Source organism: Oncorhynchus masou, chromosome 18 (genome assembly GCF_036934945.1).
Source record: "Oncorhynchus masou masou isolate Uvic2021 chromosome 18, UVic_Omas_1.1, whole genome shotgun sequence".
Taxonomy (NCBI): domain Eukaryota; kingdom Metazoa; phylum Chordata; class Actinopteri; order Salmoniformes; family Salmonidae; genus Oncorhynchus; species Oncorhynchus masou.
Window position 1 is genome coordinate 62007089 of NC_088229.1, and position 24140 is coordinate 62031228.

The 24140-nt window shown below is 43.5% G+C and overlaps 1 protein-coding gene across 1 annotated transcript in view; it reads left to right on the forward strand.

The window, feature by feature from the left end:
* The first annotated feature begins 302 nt into the window (after positions 1-302).
* The window catches only part of LOC135505069 (ras-related protein Rab-26-like), a 128852-nt gene continuing 105014 nt past the window's right edge, over positions 303-24140 (forward strand). Inside the window, exons 1-2 of the mRNA XM_064924133.1 lie at positions 303-837; positions 23198-23308. Coding sequence (XP_064780205.1) covers positions 652-837; positions 23198-23308 — 297 coding nt within the window. The 5' untranslated portion in view covers positions 303-651. The remainder of the gene's footprint in view (positions 838-23197; positions 23309-24140) is intronic.

Sequence of the window (24140 nt, forward strand, 5' to 3'; positions counted from 1 at the left end):
AAAATAATGGGACAATGACAGATTCTGATTATTTTGTGCCCAATAGAAATGAATGGTAAATAATGTGGATCTGTTGTGGTGAGCACCAAATATGTGATTATCAATTTTTATTTGTGGTGTTTTTGCACATCATATAATCTTACTTACAAGGCTATCACTAACTACTGTAAACTCCAAAACAACCCACTGTATCTTTAAACGCACCAACACTCCCACAAGTAGTAACGACGCTCCCCTGCTACGCGCAATGGGCACTAAACGCCTAGTGTGCTAGTACCTTTTATTGGTGTGAACCGTGCGCGCCACGGTTTGTACACGTCGTGCTATTGAGGGAGAAAGCGCGAGAGAGAGCTGTCAAGAGTCTGTTTAGATGTCTGCACAGTTTGAGCTGGCAGGGGATTTACTCACCAATTTCCAACGGACAAGGAAAGCTATAAACTCGCACATGCGCATATCGAAATATCGACGCGGATATGTAGCCGACATTCATGATTTTTACGCACAGGTGAAAAGTAATGTTTTTCTTATCGTAGATTATCCAAAGAACATAGAACAGTGATATAGTCTCAGATCAGTGAACATCATATTTATAGCCTAGTTATTGCACAAATAATTATAGACAACACGCGGGAACACCGTTAACAGTGAAACATGTCCAGGAAAAAGACCATGAAAGGCAAGGGGAGCTCCAAAAGCTCGACTTCATCTCCGAACAACAACAAAGACACCGGGAAAAGTGGGAGAGGGATCGGAGCCTCGGCCCCATCCAACGGAGTGGTCTATCCGAGCCGCCCCTCGCTCAGCAACAGCGGGGAGTTTTATGATATCGCTTTTAAGGTAAGACTTTTTACGCACACCATATTGTCAATACTCTCCAATCTCCAGTTGGTCATATCAGTCTCAAATGTGCAACTTCAATGTTGATGTGCCACACTGGCTACAGTGACAGGTGCATATATGCTCTTTTTTCAGGTCTGTCCATTGACAGGACCTCAGGGCAATTCGTATTTTTCTGTATGTACATCTGTGTCACTCCATTTAGTTACCTTAGGTTACATTATGAATGGAATAGCCGTCGTACAATAGCATACGAATTATAGGATTTATAGTATCATACATATTACCCGGTCGTACAATAGCATACGAATTGGATGAAGTACTCTTCCTCTTGGACAATTACTGGTATTAGACATTTCTATCTGAGACCAGGTTGCTTGTTCCGTGTAATATCAAGGGAGAATTTATGAAGGTCTCCTAAACAAAACATAATGCATCCCCCTCCCCAAGTTAAACATATTTTCACATGACCCCACCCCACATAATTAACTCTAAATAATGTTTACAATCACACAAAAAACTGTGGTGTGTTTACAAATGTTGATATCGACATTGTTACTTCAGCATGCTTTTGTGGCACTGTCGATGCCACGCAGGGCTACGGGCCAGAAGGTTGAAGGTTCGCTGAGCACCACGGACGAGCTCACTCATTCTCCCTACCTGTTTCATTAGGCCTACACTACGACCAGAGTTGGCTACAGACAATGACCAGCAACGGGGAAATCAGATATTCAACATTTTGATGCCATATTTATAATTACAGTTAATAAAATATATGCTACACATTCTCCACATGCAAGTTTCTGTGCCAATGCACCACATGGTTTGCGTTTTCAACACCACAATAAATAGACTGTCAATCTCGACAAACAAAAATGCATCCCTACCTAATTTGTAAGGCTACCCAGTATCAAAGGCGTGGCTTGCCAATCTCCAAGTGTCATAAAACGTTTTGGTGTTTTGTAACAGATGTCTCTTTCCATGTATCAAATGGCCACTGCATTTGGATTGATTGATTTGATTTGTCAGTATAATCAAATCAAATTATATTTGTCACATGCACCAAATACAACAGCTGTAGACCTTACAGTGAAATGGTTACTTACAAGCCCTTTACCAACAATACAGTTCAAGAAATAAAGTTAGGAAAATATTTACTAAATTAACTAAAGTAGAAAATCAAATCAAAAGTAACAATAACATAACAATACCAAGACCATGTGCTGGGGTACAGGTTAGTCAAGATTTTTGTACATGTAGGTAGGGGTAGAATGACTATACATAGAGAGTAGCAGAAGTGTAAAATCAAAGGGGGGGGGGTGTCAATGTAAATTGTCCAGGTGGCCATTTAATAAATAGTTCAGCAGTCTTATGCCTTGGGGGTAGAAGCTGTTAAGGAGCCTTTTGGACCTACACTTGGCACTCCGGTACCACTTGTTATGCGATAGCAGAGGGAACAGTCTATGACTTGGGTGACTGGAGTCTTTGACCATTTTTGGGGCCTTCTGATGCCGAGCAGTTGCCATACCAGGCGGTGATGCAACCAGTCAGGATGCTCTCGATGGTGCAGCTGTAGAACTTTTTGAGGATCTGGGGACCCATTTCAAATCTTTTCAATCTTCTAAGGGGGAAAAGGTGTTGTCGTGCCCTCTTCACACCTGTCTTGGTGTGGTTGGACCATGATAGGTTGTTAGTAATGTGGACACCAAGAAACTTGAAACTCTCGACCCGCGCCACTACAGCCCCTTCAATGTGAATGGGGGCATGTTCGAGCCTCCCCAAAACCAACAGGTTTGTTGTCCTGGCACCACACTGCCAGGTCTCTGACCTCCTCCCTATAGGCTGTCTCATCGTTGTCGGTGATCAGGCCTACCACTGCTGTGTCGTCAGCAAACTTAATGGTTGTGTTGGAGTTGTGCTTGGCCACGCAGTCGTGAGTGAACAGGGAGTACAGGAGGGGACTAAGCATGTGTCCCCCTCTGCGTCACAATGGGATTCGGGGGACTATTAACGTCCATTGCTGTATCAAAAGGGGTGATGACCTAATGATTAGCATTTTGGAAAACATTACATCCTAAATGATGATCTTTTCATCATTGCTATACAAACAAGGCTGATTTCAGCGACAATTTTGCTGTTTGAACACGTTTTGTGTAGCTAATGAAAACGTTACTTCGAACTACATTTGCATATCTTTTTAACATTACAACATGAAATCCCTGTCTTAAACATTGCTACGTTTCAGATATGGCAAAGAAAGCGTGTAATCTGTACGACACATGAAAGTTACTTACCGTAGCTGTCTTTGTGGTCTGTATCTACACTGAAATAATATCCTTTCACTACTCCTCTATTATGATAATTATCTTTCTCTCGCATAGCTCATTAGTACACCCTTGTAGTTGAATAAATTGTAGGTCCTAGGATACAACAATGAATAATGTGGAACAAATAAATACCATCAAAGGATACCGTACAACTTACAATAATCAACACCTTGTGAAACAGCTGTGAAAAACAACCTGGCAATATCTAAGATTTTAATGCGCAAACTGTGATCGTTTTTGGTACAGTTGGGTCATTAATTTATTTTCACAATTTTTTTTGTATACTCACATGTCAATCAGACTAAAATACTGAATTCTGGTGTGTGGAATATAGAGGTGGCGGTTGCTGTGTGGGTGGGCGGTTCTGTCTGCCAGTCTTGGAAGGGTGATTTGAAGAAGGAGACTGCAAAGTCCAGGCACTGCTGCCCTCTTTGTTCTGAGTGTTTGCAGTGCTAGTGTTTTTACTTCATCTGTGTATCTCACATAGAGAAAAACAACTTTCTTAGCAGATAATGACCACATGACAACAGTAGCTGTAGATTATGTGAGGAAAAGTTGGAGGGTGGTTGGTAAGAGGACATTGGGTGGATCCACATCTGGGTGTTGGGCAGAACCCCTAGCTCCTGGAGAACAGAAGCATAGTTAAAAGGAACAGGGAAGGAGACTTAAACAACCAAACACAGGTTACACTTTACTGTGAGAATTGTATGGATTAGTGCAGTGTTATAAATGGAAGATATGTACTTTAACACTTTTGGAAGGTATAGCCTAACTCAAGCTGGTCCCCCTCCGACTCAGTGCACAGAGAATTAGACTAATCCAAACTCACTGGTTCTGGTGGATGGGATACCTCCTGGTGGGCTCAGACAGTCAATGGTCCTAAAGTCATTTGGAGAGAGAAATTTAAAGAGGTACATGTTTTATAAGCTCAGCATAACTATCATTTCTTGCCTTCTCAAATGTCAACCAAACCTAACGCACTTTGTCTATTGGAACTGAAGTGTAGGGCTTCAGGGCATTCAGTGGTCGACCGTCTCAACTGCTCAAACTGTAGAAGATTGTTGGCTTCCACCGAGGTAACATTGGGAAGACAAAGATAAAAAAATGTGTTAAAAAGTGTTAGGGAAACTTAAACTAGCTTCAGGTTATTTTGTGTGCAAATGCAAATAGTTATCTGATATTTTTTTATATTCACTTTAACAGATGGTGAGCCCAGCTAGGAGCGAAAGAGGAGTGAGGTTTACCAGGTCTCGCCTTCCTTTCGTCCCTCTTCCAAACCAAGTAATTCGCCCAGATGTCATAGCACTTGGTTCCCTTCTTGATTCTGCTCAATCCTCAATTGGTTTAAGGTCTAGGTTTTAACTAGGCCATTCCAAGACATTTTAAATGTATCCCCTTAAGCCACTCAAGTGTTACTTTAGCAGTATGCTTACGGTCATTGTCCTGCTGGAAGGTGAACCTTTGTCCCAGTCTCAAATATCTGGAAGACTGAAACAGGTTTCCGTCAAGAATTTCCCTATATTTCACACCATCCATTATTCCTTAAATTCTGACCAGTTTCTCAGTCCCTGCTGAGGAAAAACATCCCCACAGATGATGCAGTCTCTATTGCACTCCACACTGCCCTTTCCCACCTGGACAAAAGGAACACCTATGTGAGAATGCTACAGCTGATGTTCAACGTTCAACACCATAGTGCCCTCAAAGCTCATCAATAACCTAAGGAACCTGGGACTAAACACCCCCTCTGCAACTGGATCCTGGACTTCCTGACGGGCCACCCCCAGGTGGTAAGGGTAGGTAACAACACCTCCGCCATGCTGATCCTCAACACAGGGGCCTCTCAGGGTGAGTGCTCAGCCCCCTCCTGTACTCCCTGTTCACTTATGACTGCATGGCCAGGCACAACTCCAACACCATCATTCAATTTGCAGATGACACAACAGTGGTAGGCCTGATCACCAACAACAATGAGACAGCATATAGGGAGGAGGTCAGAGACCTGGCCGTGTGGTGCCAGGACAACAACCTCTCCCACAAGACAAAGGATATGATTGTTGACTACAGGCAAAAGAGGACCGAGCACGCCCCCATTCTCATCGGTGGAGCAGGTTGAGAGCTTCAAGTTCCTTGGTGTCCACATCACCAACAAACTAACATGGTCCAAGCACACCATGACAGTCATAAAGTGGGCACGACAAAACCTATTCCTCCTCTGGAGACTGAAAAGATTTGTCATGGGTCCTCAGATCTTCAAAAGGTTCTATAGCTGTACCATCGAGAGCATCCTGACTGGGTGCATCACTGTCTGGTATGGCAACTGCTGAGCCTTCCGACCGCAAGGCACTACAGAGGGTAGTGTGAACGGCCCAGTACATCACTAGGGCCAAGCTTCCTGCCATCCAGGACCTCTATACCAGGCAGTGTCAGAGGAAGGCCCTAAAATTTGACTAAGACTCCAGCCACCCTAGTCATAGACTGTTCTCTCTGCTACCACATGGCAAGCGGTACCGGAGCACCAAGTCTAGGTCCAAGAGGCTTCTAAACGGCTTCTACCCCCAAGCCGTAAGACTCCTGAACATCTAGTCAAATGGCTACCCAGACTATTCGCATTGCCCCCTCCCCTCTTCCACACCACTGCCACTCTCTGTTGTCATCTATGCAAAGGCACTTTAATTAACTGTACCTACATGTACATACTACTCAACTGTGCCCCCGCACATTGACTCTGTAATGGCAACCCCCTGTATATATATTGTTTTTCACATTTTTACTGCTGCTCTTTTGTTACCTGTTACTTTAATCTCTTATTCTTATCCATATTTTCTGAAACTGCACTGTTGGTTAGGGGCTCATAAGTAAGCATTTCACTGTAAGGTCTACACCTGTTGTATTTGGCGCATGTGACGAATAAAATTTGATTTGATGCTGCCACCACCATGCTTCACTGTGGGGATGGCATTCTCGGAGTAATGCGAGGTGTTGGGTTTGCGCCAGACATAGCATTTTCCTTGATGGTCAAAAAGATACATTTTAGTTTCATCTAACCAGAGTACCTTCTTCCGTATGTTTGGGGAGTCTCCCACATGCATTTTGGTGAACACCAAACGTGTTTGCTTATTTTTTTCTTTAAGTAATGGCTTTTTTCAGGCCACTCTTCTGTAAAGCCCAGCTCTGTGGAGTGTACGGCTTAAAGTGGTCCTATGGACAGATACTCCAATCTCCACTGTGGAGCTTTGCAGCTCCTTCAGGGTTATCTTTGGTCTCTTTGTTGCCTCTCTGATTAATGTCCCCCTTGCCTGGTCCATGAGTTTTGGTATTCTTTCCATTTTTTATAATGGATTTAATGGTGCTCCGTGGGATGTTCAAAGTTTCAGATATTTTTTTTATAACTCAACCCTGATCTGTACTTCTCCACAACTTTGTCCCTCACCTGTTTGGAGAGCTCCTTGGTCTTCATGGTGCCACATGCTTAGTGGTGTTGCAGACTCTGGAACCTTTCAGAACAGGTGTGTATATATACTGAGATCATGTGACAGATCATGTGCCACTTAGATTGCGCACAGGTGGACTTTATTTAACTAATAATGTGACTTCTGAAGGTAATTGGTTGCACCAGATCTTATTTAGGGGCTTCATAGCAAAGGGTTGAATACACAAGCACGCACCATTTTTCTGTATTATTATTATTATTATTATTATTTGAAACAAGTAATATTTTTTCATTTCACTTCACCAATTTGGAATATTTTGTGAATGTCCATTACATGAAGTCCAAATAAAAATCATTTTAAATTACAGGTTGTAATGCAACAAAATAGGAAAAACGCCAAGGGGGATGAATACTTTTGCAAAGCACTGTATACAATTGCATTGTTTACCTCAGTCGACAGCTGCGGCTCCCGTCCGTACTCAGTGGAGGCCTGGATGCTGCTATTGTGTGCAAAGAGAATTACCTTCAGGTTGTTCTCCCACCCTTCCTGGTACCAATCAAGGGACTTGCCCATGGCAGTCTTGACAGTCTGGTTGGTCCATTCACCAAACCTGGAGGAGGGGGTAGGAAAGAGATATCTATTGAGAATGTAAGATATTGAAATATGTCTGATTATGTTCCATGGAAAACAAAAAACAATTGTAAAAAATAAATAAAACAAACCATTGGTGACAGAATATGACCTATAACATTCGTTCCTTGTTCATGACCTCGGTAACTCAAGATGACCTCTGGAGAACCGTGGGGGTTGAAGATGTCTACCATCGCCTTGGAGGTGGCCTCGCCAGTCTCGTCCTTGATGGGTATCATACAAAACGAAAATATATTTTTGGTTCCAAGCACCCTTTTTAGTGGGTTATGGAGGGAATTTAGAGTTATGCACATACTCTTCCTTTACAGACCTTAATGTGTATTGCCTCCACCCACTTGGTAAAGTGATCGGTTGCCGTCAGACACCAGCTGTTGCCATTCCTGGATTTCGTAAAGGGTCCGATGAGGTCCACCCCTAACATTTAAAGTGTTAGAGAGAATATTTCTTTATTATTACCGTATCTGTGTCGTACAGTAAACAGATTTTCATGTTTGTAAGGCTACTGACACACACACACATTCTATAATACTGAACTCTGCTGTGGTCAAATAAAGCAACCATTACAAAACAACTTATCAAGGCAAAATTTTAATTGAGAGACTTACCGATCATGTGCCATGGTGAAACAACTTTGATGGGCTTCAACTCCGGCGCAATAATCTTCGCCCTCACAACCTTCAGGCAGGCTAGACAGAGTACTGACCTTTAATCTCTTGAAGCTAGGGGGCACTATTTTAATGTTTGGAAAAATAACGTTCCCAAAGTAAACGGCCTATTTCTCATGACCAGATGCTAGAATATGCATATAATTGACAGATTAGGATAGAAAACACTCTAAAGTTTCCAAAACTGTCAAAATATTGTCTGTGAGTATAACAGAACTGATATTGCAGGCGAAAGCCTGAGGATAATCCAATCAGGAAGAGCCTCTTATTTTGAAACCTCTGTCTTCCTATGCGTGCCTGTCCTCCATTTAAAGGGATATCAACCAGATTCCTTTTTCTGTGGCTTCCCTAAGGTGTCAATAGTCTTTAGACATAGTTTCAGGCTTTTATTTTGAAAAATGTGTGTGAAGGATCACATTGCGTAAGTGGAGAGGTGGGGGCTCTCAGAGTGAGATGGTGCGCAATTGAGTGAAGCGGCCATTGTTCCTCCCGCTGTTATGGAAAAAGCTACACACTCGGTTGATAGATTATCGAATATATATTTTCAAAAATACCTGAGGAATGATTATAAAAAACGTTTGACATGTTTCTGTGGACATTATGAAGACTATTTGGAATTTCCGTCTGCGTTGTCGTGACCGCTCTTTCTTGTGGATTTCTGAACATAACGCGACAAACAAACGTCGGTATTTTGGGTATAAAAATAATATTTATGGAACAAAAGGAACATTTGCTGTGTAACTGGGGGTCTCGTGAGTGAAAATATCTGAAGATCATCAAAGGTAAACGGTTAATTTGATTGCTTTTCTGATTTTCGTGACCAAGCTTCCTGATGCTAAGTGTACATAACGCTATGCTAGGCTATCGATAAACTTACACAAACGCTTGGATTGCTTTCGCTGTAAAGCATAATTTCTAAATCTGAGACGACAGGGTGATTAACAAAAGGCTAAGCTGTGTTTCAAAATATTGCACTTGTGATTTTATGAATATGAATATTTTCTAGTAATATTATTTGACTGTTGCGCTATGCTATTCAGTGGTTGCAGACAAACATTATCCCTTTACAGGAATTGGTAGCGTCAAGAAGTTAAGCAAAAAGTGACAAATTGAAACATTGTGTGCTCTCTGATATGACATTCATTGAAATCATAATCATTTCAGATATAATAGAATGTGATTGATAAACAAAAGGTTATTTCACTTGCCCAGCTGTCCACCTCCTTGACAATTCCCATCAGATGGAGCGTAGGTTGATTTTGGCAATCATGCGCTTCTCTCCGAAATGGCCAGCATGCATCTCGGTCAACATGGACTCCTTCTCCTAAGTAAAAACCACCCTCCTGTGTGACTGGCCATCCTTCCCCCATAGGTAGAATTGCCTAACAAGTTGGAAGACCGTTTTACGGTCAGATGCCGAGCAGAATCGTCACCGCCTGGTATGGCAACTACTCGGCATCTGACCATAAGGCATTACAGAGGGTAGCGCGTACAGCCCAGTACATCACTGGGGACAAGATTCCTGACATCCAGGGCCTATATACCAGGCGGTGTCGGAAGAAGGCCCCAAAAATTGTCAGACTCCAGTCACCCAAGTCATAGACTGTTCTCTCTGCTACCGCACGGCAAGCGGTATCAGAGCGCCAAGTCTGGGACCAAAAGACTCCTTAACAGCTTCTAACCCCAAGCAACATGACTGCTGAACAATTAATCAAATGGCTACCTGGACTATTTACATTGACCCCCCCCCCCCCGGGCGCTGCTACTCGCTGTTTATTATCTATGCATAGTCACTTTACAAATTACCTCGACTAACCCCACACGTTGACTCTGTACCGGTACCCCTATATATACTGTAGCTTCGTTATTGTTATGCCATTTTCTTGTGTTACTTTTTGATTGTATTTTTATTTAGTCATATTTTCTTATCTCCATTTCTAGAAGTGCATTGTTGATGAAGGGCCTGTAGTAAGCATTTCCCGGTAAGGTCCACACCTTGTTAAATTCGGCGTATGTGACAAATAAAATTTGATTTGAAGAGTTGTTGAAAGTCTCAAGTACATTCGCATTGCAGTCTTTCTTTCTGTTTCTCTCTCTCTACCTCTCTCTGTCTGTATTCCTCTCTCTCCACCTCTCTCTGTCTGTCTTCATCTCTCTCCACCTCTCTCTGTCTGTCTTCATCTCTCTCCACCTCTCTGTCTGTCTTCATCTCTCTCCACCTCTCTGTCTGTCTTCATCTCTCTCCACCTCTCTCTGTCTGTCTTCATCTCTCTCCACCTCTCTCTGTCTTCATCTCTCTCCACCTCTCTCTGTCTGTCTTCATCTCTCTCCATCTCTGTCTGTATTCCTCTCTCTCCACCTCTGTCTGTCTTCCTCTCTCTCCACCTCTCTCTGTGTCTTCATCTCTCTCCACCTCTCTCTGTGTCTTCATCTCTCTCCACCTCTCTCTGTGTCTTCATCTCTCTCCACCTCTCTGTCTGTCTTCCTCTCTCTCCACCTCTCTGTCTGTCTTCCTCTCTCTCCACCTCTCTGTCTGTCTTCCTCTCTCTCCACCTCTCTGTCTGTCTTCCTCTCTCTCCACCTCTCTCTGTCTGTCTTCCTCTCTCTCCACCTCTCTCTGTCTGTCTTCATCTCTCTCCACCTCTCTCTGTCTGTCTTCATCTCTCTCCACCTCTCTGTCTGTCTTCATCTCTCTCTGTCTGTCTTTCTCTCCATCTCTCTCTGTCTGTCTTTCTCTCTCTCCATCTCTCTCTGTCTGTCTTCATCTCTCTCTCCACCTTTCTCTGTCTGTCTTCCTCTCTCTCCACCTCTCTGTCTGTCTTCATCTCTCTCTGTCTGTCTTTCTCTCTCTCCATCTCTCTCTGTCTGTCTTCCTCTCTCTCCACCTCTCTCTCTGTCTTCATCTCTCTCTCTGTCTTCATCTCTCTCTGTCTGTCTTCATCTCTCTCTGTCTGTCTTCATCTATGTCTGTCTTCATCTCTCTCCACCTCTCTCTGTCTGACTTCATCTCTCTCCACCTCTCTCTGTCTGACTTCATCTCTCTCCACCTCTCTCTGTCTGACTTCATCTCTCTCCACCTCTCTCTGTCTGACTTCATCTCTCTCCACCTCTCTCTGTCTGACTTCATCTCTCTCCACCTCTCTGTCTGACTTCATCTCTCTCCACCTCTCTGTCTGTCTTCATCTCTCTCCACCTCTCTGTTTGTCTTCCTCTCTCTCCACCTCTCTCTGTCTGTCTTCCTCTCTCTCCACCTCTCTCTGTCTGTCTTCCTCTCTCTCCACCTCTCTGTCTGTCTTCATCTCTCTCCACCTCTCTGTCTGTCTTCATCTCTCTCCACCTCTCTGTCTGTCTTCATCTCTCTCCACCTCTCTCTGTCTGTCTTCATCTCTCTCCACCTCCCTCTGTCTGTCTTCATCTCTCTCTGTCTGTCTTCATCTCTCTCTGTCTGTCTTCATCTCTCTCCACCTCTCTGTCTGTCTTCCTCTCTCTCCACCTCTGTCTGTCTTCATCTCTCTCCACCTCTCTGTCTGTCTTCATCTCTCTCCACCTCTCTGTCTGTCTTCATCTCTCTCCACCTCTCTCTGTCTGTCTTCATCTCTCTCCACCTCTCTGTCTGTCTTCCTCTCTCCACCTCTCTGTCTGTCTTCATCTCTCTCCACCTCTGTCTGTCTTCATCTCTCTCTGTCTGTCTTCCTCTCTCTCCGTCTGTCTTCCTCTGTCTTCATCTCTCTCTGTCTGTCTTCATCTCTCTCTGTCTGTCTTCCTCTCTCTCCACCTCCCTCTGTCTGTCTTCATCTCTCTCTGTCTGTCTTCATCTCTCTCTGTCTGTCTTCATCTCTCTCCACCTCTCTGTCTGTCTTCCTCTCTCTCCACCTCTCTGTCTTCATCTCTCTCCACCTCTCTCTGTTTGTCTTCATCTCTCTCCACCTCTCTGTCTGTCTTTCTCTCTCCACCTCTCTGTCTGTCTTTCTCTCTCTCCACCTCTCTGTCTGTCTTTCTCTCTCTCCACCTCTCTCTGTCTGACTTCATCTCTCTTCACCTCTCTGTCTGTCTTCATCTCTCTCTGTCTGTCTTCATCTCTCTCTGTCTGTCTTCATCTCTCTCTGTCTGTCTTCATCTCTCTCTGTCTTCATCTCTCTCCACCTCTCTCTCTCTGTCTGTCATCTCTCTCCACCTCTCTCTCTCTGTCTGTCATCTCTCTCCACCTCTCTCTGTCTGTCATCTCTCTCCACCTCTCTCTCTCTGTCTGTCATCTCTCTCCACCTCTCTCTGTCTGTCTTCATCTCTCTCCACCTCTCTGTCTGACTTCCTCTCTCTCCACCTCTCTGTCTGTCTTCCTCTCTCTCCACCTCTCTCTGTCTGTCTTCCTCTCTCTCCACCTCTCTCTGTCTGTCTTCCTCTCTCTCCACCTCTCTCTGTCTGTCTTCCTCTCTCTCCACCTCTCTCTGTCTGTCTTCCTCTCTCTCCACCTCTCTCTGTCTGTCTTCCTCTCTCTCCCTCACTCACTTTCATCCTTTCTCACCCCCCCTCTCTGTGTCTGTCTAGCGAAGACACCTAGTTAAGGGTATTTGGAATTACCATAAATGCTTACACCTATCCATTTGATTGATCAGGTGGCTGGAATGGAGTCAATTGAATGGTATCAACCACATGGAAACCATGTGTTTGACACCATTCCATTTACTCCAGTCCAGACATTAGGAACCATCCTCCCCTAAGCAGCCTCCACTGAACTATATGTATATAGCTAGCAACTCGCTAGATGGAATAGATGGAAAATGGTTGTTGAAAAAATGGTTGTACATAGCTAAATCAGTCCAGTTATCTAATAGAAGTTAAGTGCTTAAAGTTACCCTGAATTGTGAATTTCTCTGAAATTTGCCCCTCTGGTCGAGATCAGTGGTGTCTTGGAAAGATAAAAGAAAATATCCTCGAGGGATGCCATTAAAGTGCAAGCTACATACAAACAGAAAGCTACAATAACAGTTAACGTGAACTCACCCCATTCCGTACAAATGTGCGCAACCACAAGATTCAAACTAAGCTACAAAGAAAAGTAATGGGACTGTAGCGACTGTGTTGACTTCAAAATCGGGGGAGTGAACTACGTTTCTAATCAAGCGTTGATCTATAGTATTGTTGAAAAAACGGACCCTCCGTTACATCGTGACGTGTCATGTCGTAACGTACAGCACGCATAAAGCAACTATTTCTGTCTTACAATCTCTCTCCATCAGGTGTAGCACTTCTCTCATCCTTTAAAAACAAGAAATGGACAGTGACGGGGGTAAGGGGGGGATACCTAGCCATTTTTTGCGTCATCATTGCATGCGATCATCATTCTCAAAGCCACTGTTTACTTCTAAGATCACTTTAGCACCACCCTAAAAACCTGATTCAAATTTGACACAAACCTTCAAATTCGTATGTAATGACACATTATATAAACACTTTATAGTGTTTTATTTACATTTTAGAGGCGATAAGGTGATAAGTTGGACAGATCGAGTGAAAAAAAACAATTTTCCCACACAACATCTCTCCTTCTCACGCATTGGTTTCGCTTCCCCACCCACCATTTTTAAAAAGACCGATGGGGCTCATTGCCTTCTTGAATCATGCAGAAACAGGCTGCGTGGGGGTCATGTAATTGATGTCAGAAGTGAATTCACCAATTTGTAAGTCGCTCTGGATAAGAGCGTCTGCTAAATGACTTAAATGTAAATGTAAATGAAAGGGGAGAAATTATGCTTTACAATGGTATTGACATTACATTTGATCTGGAAGTATTACGTTTTTTGGGGTGCTAAAATAAAGGCTATTGTACGGATCAAGGCGATGTACAAAAGTGAGTGAGTTTACGTTAGAGTAGCTAGCTAGCTAATGTTAGCTAAATAAAACTGTCTAAAACTTGCTAGCTACTGTAGCTGGCTAGGTGACTACGCACGCTGAGGTAAATAAGTACAGTACCTAGCAAAGTCAATCTAAAAACATCTTAAATTATTCCTGTTTAACAATATTTACATATATAGACAAATATATATGCTAAAGAAAGAGTGTTTTCTTTCCAGTCTTTTCGGTCCTCTAAAACAGCAGGTAGTCAGCAGGTTGTCACCGTCAAAAACACCGTCCTTGAAGAGCAATTCTGAGGCAATAATATTTTGCGGACTAAGCAAAAGTTTAAATGGTAAACTAGAACTGCCCGTATCCTCCTTCCTTCATGACCACTACTATGTAAAATAGAGCCAAGCAACCATCATAGCAACGGATGCTTTGTTTCATTACGTAATCCAGTCAAAATTTTGCATGATCTAACAACAACCCAAGCAACAGCTATAACTCATCAAATCCAAATGTGACGTGTGGGGGGAGGAGGCACTTTTTGGCAGGGGGACACTATTTGGCATGACTGGCCACTGTGTTGAGCATCAGCGTTGCATCAGTGTTGCTGCCTACCCTTTCCACCTGGGGTTGGACCATCAAGTAGTCCAGGATCCAGTTGCAGAGGAGGGAGGTGGTTAGTCCCAGGGTCCTTAGCTTAGTGATGAGCTTTGAGGGCACTATGGTGTTGAACGCTGAGCTGTAGTCAATGAACAGCATTCTCACATAGGTGTTCCCTTTTGTCCAAGTGGACAAAAGGATCTGTGGGTCTGTTGGGGCGGTATGCAAATTGCAGTGGTTCAAGGGTTCCCGGGATAATGGTGTTGATGTGAGCCATGACCAGCCTTTCAAAGCACTTCATTGTTACCGACTTGAGTGCTACAGGCGATAGTCATTTAGGCAGGTTGCCTTCGCTTTCTTGGGCACAGGGACTATGGTGACCTGCTTGAAACATGTAGGTATTAGACACTCGGTCAGGGAGAGGTTGGAAATAGCAGTGAAGACACTTGCTAGTCCGTGCATGCTCTGAGTACACATCCCGGTAATCACAAGGCCCCAGGGCCAGATGGAATGTTGACCTGTTTAAAGGTCTTGCTCACATCGGCTACTGAGAGCATGATCACACAGTCGTCCGGAACAGCTGGTGCTCTCATGCATGCTTCAGTGTTGCTTGCCTCGACGTGAGCATAAAAGGCATTTTGCTTGTCTGGTAGGCTTGCATCACTGGGAAGGTGGCGGCTGGGTTTCCCTTTGTAGTAATAGTAATAGTTTGCAAGCCCTGCCACATCCGACGAGCGTGAGAGCCGGTGTAGTAGGATTCAATCTTAGTCCTTTTTCCCCCTCTGTTTGTACATGTGATATGCTGGTAGAAATGAGGTACAACGGATTTAGGTTTGCCTGCATTAAAGTCCCGGCCACCAGAAGTGCCGCTTCTGGATGAGCATTTTCGTGTTTGCTTATAGCCTAATACAGCTCTTTGAGTGTGGCCTTAGTGCTAGCATCGGTTTGTGGTGGTAAATAGATGACAACGAATAATATAGATGAAACCTCTCTTGGCAGATAGTGTGGTCTACAGTTTATCATGAGGTACTCTACCTCAGGCGAGCAATAACGCGAGACCTCCTTAATATTATACACCACACACCAGCTGTTATTGACAAATAGAAACACACCACCACCCCTCGTCTTACCAGACGTAGCTGTTCTGTCCTGCCGATGCACGGAAAACCCAGCCAACTAAATATTATACGTGTCGTTCTTCAGCCACGACTCTGTGAAACATAAGATATTACAGTTTTTAATATTCCTTTGGTAGGATAGTCTCAAACGGAGATCATCCAGTTTATTTTCCAGTGATTGCACATGGGCTAATAGAACGGATCGCCGACGAATTCTCACAATGCACCCTGATCTCCGCCCCCTGTATTTCTGTCTTTTCTTCATGCAAATTACGCAGATTTTGGCCTGGTCTCAGAGGAGCAGTATATCCTTCGCATCGGACTCATTAAAGAACAAATCTTTGTCCAGTTCGAGGTGAGTAATCACCTCGAACTGGAGGAGGAAGCAGCAACATTATGTCCAAAATAAGTTACGAACAATGCAAAAAACACAAAATATCATAGTTGGTTAGGAACACATAAAACGGCAGCCGGTGCCATTCAATTTTTCTATCGTCAATTTCTCAAGCCAAAACATCTTGATGGCCTTCACCAGTTCATCTTTGCTTGTAGGCTTGGCAGAGTTACGAATTTATGTTTTCAGTTGATGCCAAACAAGTTTGTTTGGGTTTAAATCAGGCGGCCTATTTATTTATTGAAAAAAAAATTCTCCTTTGTTTAACCAGGTAGGCTAGTTGAGAACAAGTTCTCATTTACAACTGCGACCTGGCCAAGATAAAGCAAAGCAGTTCGACACATACAACAACACAGAGTTACACATGGAATAAACAAACATACAGTCAATAATACAGTAGAAAAAATTCTATATACAGAGTGTGCAAATAAGGTAAGGGAGGTAAGGCAATAAATAGGCTATGGTGGCGAAGTAATTACAATATACCAATTAAACACTGGAGTGATTCATGTGCAGAAGATGAATGTGCAAGTAGAGATACTGGGGTGCAAAGGAGCAAGATAAATAAATAAATACAGTATGGGGATGAGGTAGTTGGATGAGCTATTTATTTACAGATGACTTTGGGGGTGACTAGTGAGATATACCTGCTGGAGTGCATGCTACGAGTGGGTGCTGCTATGGTGATCAGTGAGCTGAGATAAGGCAGGGCTTTACCCAGCAGAGACTTGTAGATGACCTGGAGCCAGTGGGTTTGGCGACGATTATGAAGCGAGGGCCAGCCAACGAGAGCGTACAGGTTGCAGTGGTGGGTAGTATATGGGGCTTTGGTGATAAAACAGATGGCACTGTGATAGACTTCATCCAATTTGTTGATTAGAGTGTTGGAGGCTATTTTGTAAATGACATCGCCCAAGTCGAGGATCGGTAGGATAGTCAGTATTACGAGGGTATGTTTGGCAGCATGAGTGAAGGATGCAAATAAATTCATAAAAAAATCCTACAATGTGATTTTCTGGATTTCTTTTCTTCTCATTTTGTCTGTCATAGTTGAAGTGTACCTATGATGAAAATTACAGGCCTCTCTAATCATTTGAAGTGGGAGAACTTGCACAATTGGTGGCTGACTAAATACTTTTTTGCCCCACTGTAGCAGTTTGGATCTAGAGTGTCTCCCCCTTTTTGAAGAGGGTGGATGACCACGGCAGCTTTCCAATCTTTGGGAATCTCAGACAATACGAAAGAGAGATTGAACAGGCTAGTAATAGGGGTTGCAACATTTTCGGCAGATACTTTTAGGAAGAGATGGTCCAGATTGTCTAGCCCAGCTGATTTGTAGGGCCCATATTTTGCAGTTATTTCATAACATCAGCTATCTGGATTTGGGTGAAGGAGAAATGGGGAGGCTTGGGCGAGTTTCTGTGGGGGTTGCAGGGCTGTTGACCGGGGTAGCCAGGTGGAAAGCATGGCCAGCCGTAGAAAAATGCTTATTGAACTTCTTAATTATTGTGGATTTATCGGTGGTGACAGTGTTTCCTAGCCTCAGTGCAGTGGGCAGCTGGGAGGAGATGCTCTTATTCTCCATGGACTTTACAGTGTCCCAGAATTTTTGGGAGTTTGTGCTACAGGATGCAAATTTCTGTTTGAAAAAGCTAGCCTTAGCTTTCCTAACTGCCTGTGTATATTGGTTCCTAACTTCCCTGAAAAGTTGCATATCATGGGGGCTATTCGATGCTAATGCAGTACGCCACAGAATGTTTTTGTGCTGGTCAAGGGCAGTCAGGTCTGGAGTGAACCAAGGGCTATATCTGTTCCTGGTTCAACATTTTTTGAATGGAGCATGCTTATTTAAGATGGTGAGGCATCCTCTACTGACGGAATGAGGTCAATATCCTTCCAGGATACCTGGGCCAGGTCGATTAGAAAGGCCTGCTCGCTGAAGTGATTTCGGGAGTGTTTGACAGTGATGAGAGGTGGTCGTTTGACCGCAGACCCATTACGGACGCAGGCAATGAGGCAGTGATCGCGGAGATCCTGGTTGAAGACAGGGGAGGTGCATGCAATCAGACAAGGAGATTTGTCTAGGACAGAAGAAATTGCAAGTGCCCAACAAAAAAACACACAACTAATGACAAAGGTTTGGAAATGTACGTAAGGTTAGAAGATCTAAAACAATTAAGGCAAGATGAGGCCAGGCTGGTCCTATAGTCATTGGCCTATAACTGTGATCGACACATGAGAAAAATGTATTTATTTTATTTATTTTCGCTAGTGACCGGCTATTTCATTTAAACATCCTGCACTCCAAATTTAAAAATAAGACAGAAAATTAACAAAAGATTAAGTGGTCAAGAAGTTGCATGATGTCATTTGGGGTTCCATCATGATGCACTCTCCAAAATGTATAAAAGCGTGGTATCGCCGATTTGCCTTCTGCATCAACTTGTTTGACTCAGTGCTACAAAAGGACGAAAGGGCCATTGATGAGAAGGCAGCCCCGGGTCCAAGGAAGCCCTGCTGATACCATAAACAAGATGGTGTTTGGGCTGGAGGAGGAGAAGTACACAGGATTTGAGCTCTGAGTCCACTGCCGCCTGCAAGGGGCCCAGCGCATCTTCAGAGACCACCGGAATGAGCTTGCCGGACTCCAGAGATCCAGCAGATAATTAAGAACCTGCTGGACTCCCACGTGGCCACTGCCTCCACTGGCAACCGTGGCACCTGCGCAGCCTCCCATAGTCCACAGGATGAAGGTTACCCCAGAGACCTTCCTGAAGATTGAGAATCCCGGCGCACGTGCTGGCTTCGTTCCGATGTAGGTACTGTCCAGATGACATACACCTGGGAGACTGTTGTCCAGCCCACCTATTGTTGTGGCTGCCCCAGGGTCCCTGCTATGCTGCTCAGCCCATGTACTACTCCAACACCTGGATGAGCTACCCCCAGTATAAATATGTGAACTGAAGAGGAGACAGGACCCTCAAAGACATTTTTTCTTCAAGACAGAAACATCTTACTTTCTTTTATTTAATTACATTATTTTATCTCTATTACATTAGGAAATTGTTTTATTCATCAAGGCATTAACATGGTCTTACCTCTTACAAAAACCCTTTTTCATTTATGTTCTTGTTAGTTATGGCATTATCTGAATAATAAAGCAAACAATTCTACCCAGAATCATAGTGCCAAATGGTTAGGGTAAATCATGACAGTTTAGTACCAAAGCGCATTTGTCTAATGGTTGAAATGTATGTTTGGTTACATTTCACTACGTACTGAACCTACCTTAATGACTCTATTGTCAACTACTGAGCCACAGCTGTGTCAACAAGGATATGGGAGACGATTGTGTGCCACTCCTGACACAGCACTCAAACAGTCACACTGTGACAAGAACAAACACTGACTTTGTAACACACAGGGCACCACACCACAGTACGTACATAAGGGGTTCTGAGCCTGGTATAGTAAAGGCTGTATAACTCATCAATCATTTTATATAATCAGAATACTGTTATACAGATGTAGGATCTTAATTTGATCACTCTTTTGTTGCTGTGAAGGCAGACTGGTTGTTTATTTGAGTTTTTAAAAGTTTGTAATTTCCACTTTGAAATTTCAGACTTGATTTGCCCTAGTGAAACATTTATCAAGCACCACAAACATGTACATTTATTATAATCCACATAATACATACTGTTTCTGCAGGATTATTTTCCTGATGTATCAAACTGGCTCAAATTAAAATCCTATGTCTGCTTAGTTGTATTATGCCTGCATTGTGCTCATGCCATCTGGTTGCACTTCTAAGTGTGTGAGGGGGGGGGGTTATGTGGAAAAGTCTCATTCCCAAAATATGCAACTTTGTGATATGCAACTTTTCAGTGAAGTTAGGAACCAATATACACAGTCAGTTAGGAAAGCTAAGGCTAGCTTTTTCAAACAGATATTTGCTGTAGCACAAACTCCAAAACGTTCTGGGACATTGTAAAGTCAATGGGGAAAAAGAGCACCTCCTCCCAGCTTCCCACTGCACTGAGGCTAGGAAACACTGTCACCACTGATAAATCCACTATAATTGAGAATTTCAATAAGCACTTTTCTATGTCTGGCCATGCTTTCCACCTGGCTACCCCTGCCTCGGTCAACTGCCTGGCACCCCCCACAGCAACTCTCCCAAGCCTCCCCCATTTCTCCTTCACCCAAATCCAGATAGCTAATGTTCTGAAAGAACTGCAAAATCTGGACCCTTTCAAATCAGCCTGGCTAGACAATCTGGACCCTCTCTTCCTAAAATGATCTGCCAAAATTGTTGCAACCCCTATTACTAGCCTGTTCAACCTCTCTTTCGTATCGTCTGAGATTCCCAAAGATTGGAAAGCTGCCGTGGTCATCCCCCTCTTCAAAAGGGGAGACACTCTAGACCCAAACTGCTACAGACCTATATCTATTCTACCCTGCCTTTCTAAGGTCTTCGAAAGCCAAATTAACAGATTCCCACCATTTAGAATCCCACCGTACCTTCTCCGCTATGCAATCTGGCGTCAGAGCTGGTCAAAGGTGCATCTCAGCCACGCTCAAGGTCCTAAACGATATCATGACCACCCCTTGATAAGAGACAATACTGTGCAGCCCTATTCATCGACCTGGCCAAGGCTTTTGACTCTGTCAATCACCACATTCTTTTCGGCAGACTCAACAGCCCTGGTCTCTCAAATGACTGCCTCGCCTGGTTCACCAACTACTTCTCAGACAGAGTTCAGTATGTCCAATCGGAGGGCCTGTTGTCCGGACCTCTGGCAGTCTCTATGGGGGTGCCACAAGGTTCAATTCTCGGGCCGAATCTCTTCTCTGTTGACATCAATGATGTCGCTCTTGCTGCTGGTGATTCTCTAATCCACCTCTACGCAGACGACATCATTCTCTATACTTCTGGCCCTTCTTTGGACACTGTTAACTAACCTCCAGACCAGCTTCAATGCCATACAACTCTCTTTCCGTTGCCTCCAACTGCTATTATTTGCATATCTCTTAAATGCAAATAAAACGAAATGCATGCTCTTCAACCGATCGCTGCCCGCCCGTCCAGCATCACTACTCAGGACGGTTCTGACTTCGAATATGTGGACTAATACAAATACCTAGGTGTCTGGTTAGACTGTAAACTCTCCTTTCAGACTCACATTAAGCATCTCCAATCCAAAATTAAATCTAGAATCAGCTTCCTATTTCTCAACAAAGCATCCTTCACTCATGCTGCCAAACATACCCTCGTAAAACTAACTATCCTACCGATTCTCGACTTCGGTGATGTCATTTACAAAATAGCCTCCAACATTCTAATCAACAAATTGGATGCAGTCTATCACAGTGCCATCTGTGTTGTCACCAATGCCCCATATACTACCAACCACTGCGACCTGTATGCTCTCATTGGCTGGCCCTCGCTTCATACTCGTCGCCAAACCCACTGGCTCCAGGTCATCTACAAGTCTTTGCTAGCTAAAGCCTCGCCTTATTTCAGCTCACTGGTCACCATAGCAGCACCCAGCCGTAGCACGCGCTTCAGCAGGTATATTTCACTGGGCACCCCCAATGCCAATTCCTCCTTTGGCCTCCTTTCCTTCCAGTTCTCTGCTGCCAATGACTGGAACGAACTTCAAAAAAATCACTGAAGCTGGAGACTCATATCTCCCTAACTAACTTTAAGCACCAGCTGTCAGAGCAGCTCACAGATCACTGCACCTGTTCATAGCCCATCTGTAAACAGCCTATCCAGCTACCTCGTCCCCATACTGTATTTATTTATGTATTTATTTTGCTCCTTTGCACTACAGTATCTCGACTTGCACATTCATCTTCTGCACATCTATCACTCCAGTGTTTAATTGCTATATTTTAATTACTTTTCCGCTATGGCCTATTTAATGCCTTACCTCCCGTATCTTACCTCATTTGCACACACTGTATATATACTTTTTTCTACTGTATTATTGACTGTATGTTTGTTTATTCCATGTTTCATTCTGTGTTGTTCTGTGTTGTTGTTGTTCTGTGTGTCAAACTGCTTTCCTTTATCTTGGTCAGGTCGCAGTTGTAAATGAGAACGTGTTCTCAACTAGCCTTCCTGGTTAAATAAAGGTGAAATAAATAAATAAAATACAATTGATCTTCCCACTCTGGTCTCTCTTGGCCTTGACTTATAGTGAGTTTGCTAAGAGGGAGTAAAGTCTGTGGTATACAGATATTAGTGACATAGAGGTGTTGGTTCCGTTTTTCTGTGCTCCGTTTTATTTACTTAACAAATAAGGAACACTCAAAATGTGCACTTATAAATCATAACAATTTTAATTAAAATACAGCTGTAGACAGAAGTCAAAAATCAAACATCACACATACAACTGATGTGTCTCCTGAGTTTTGCAAAATAGGAAAAGTCCCAAGTTATTTTTTTAAGCCCGAAGTCCAGCCCTAGTGATGTCACTGCATACGTCATTACCTTCTACTCATGAGACCAAGCCTTTGCATATACAGCTATACAAAATTGCAAGAGAGATACAATAGTTCCAGTATTTTCTATGGGCTCAGCAGTAAATGTCCACTCCCCAAGTTGATTTATAGAGGTATGTCTGACTAGTCTCTTATCTTTCACTCCTCTGCTGGGTTCTATGTCTAATCTCTTTTAGATGTGCCTTCTCACAGACACCCTGCAATAATTCATACATCTCTCAGACCGTTTCTTTATAAGAGACCGAGCCTAGAAAAGACTGTGGAACAATATTAAAACCTTATAATGAACATATATTGTTCATTTTCTAGTCTAGAACCCTATAAATGTAGTGGGGGAGGGGTCTCATAACCCTTCCCCTTCTATTAATACATCATAAGAATTATCAATTATTATAATACATCAAACATTTGATGCAGCCCCAATCATGACCCCATGTTTACCCCATCAGAGGTCTGAAGGCAGGCTAGATTCTCAGACAGACACAGAGACGGACTCAACACCCGAACTTAGACAAATCACCTCATTGTGTTGAGTAGAGTTTCATGGTGTTATGATCGTTGACCTCCACTACTGACGTCTCATCAACCGCTACCACAGGTATTCAGAGAAGATGGAGATGTCTTTTGGTCTGTCTTTGTCTCTTTCTGTCTCCATCTCTCTCTGTCTCTGTCTCCATCTCTGTCTCTGTCTCCATCTCTTTATTTCTGTTTCTCTCTCTAAGGGGGGACAGGCTGTGAATAAGCCCCACAATAATGGGGCTAATCTACCAAGAGTCCATGGAACATTAAAAATAAGGTAATTTGTGTCCCTCTACAGGTGATGTTGGTGGGAGACTCAGGTGTAGGGAAGACTTGCCTGCTGGTTCGCTTCAAGGACGGAGCTTTCTTGGCCGGTAGCTTCATCTCTACTGTTGGCATTGACTTCAGGGTGAGCACACACACACACACACACACACACACACACACACACACACACACAAAATGGACACACGTATGAAAGAAAAGGTCAAAGATCGTAATTATTTTCTCCAGGCCTTGAAGGTGATTTAAATGGGATCCGTTGATGATGTAAATAATGGGATCCGGCAGTCTAACTTCGGAGGGTTTAAGCGCAACCGAGAGATACAAACATGGTCCAAAATGAAGCCTTCAGTGCAGTCCAATGAAAATGGTGCATTCAGGAAGGATTCAGACCTATTCACCTTTTCCACATTTTGTTGCATTACAGCCTTATTCTAAAATGTATCAAATAGTTTTTTCCCACTTCATCGATCTACACACAATACCCCATAATGACAAAGCAAAACACCCCTGAAATGTCACATTTACATAAGTATTCAGACCCTTTAGTCAGTACTTTGTTGAAGGACCTTTGGCAGCGATTACAGTCTCGAGTCTTCCTGGGTATGACGTTAGCTTGGCACACCGTTATTTGGGAAGTTTCTCCCATTCTTCTCTGCAGATCCTCTCAAGCTCTGTCAGTTTAGATGATCAGTTTGGCCGGGCAGCCAGCTCTAGGAAAAGACTTTGTGGTTCCAAATTTCTTTCATTTAAGAATGTTGGAGGGCATTGTGTTCTTGGGGACCTTCAATGCTGCAGAAATATTTTGGTGCCCTTCCCAGATCTGTGCCTCGACACAATTCTGTCTCGGAGCTCTACGGACAATTACTTTTTGCTCTGACATGCACTGTCAACTCTGGGACCTTATATAGACAGGTGTGTGCCTTTCCAAATAATTTCCAATCAATTGAATTTACCAC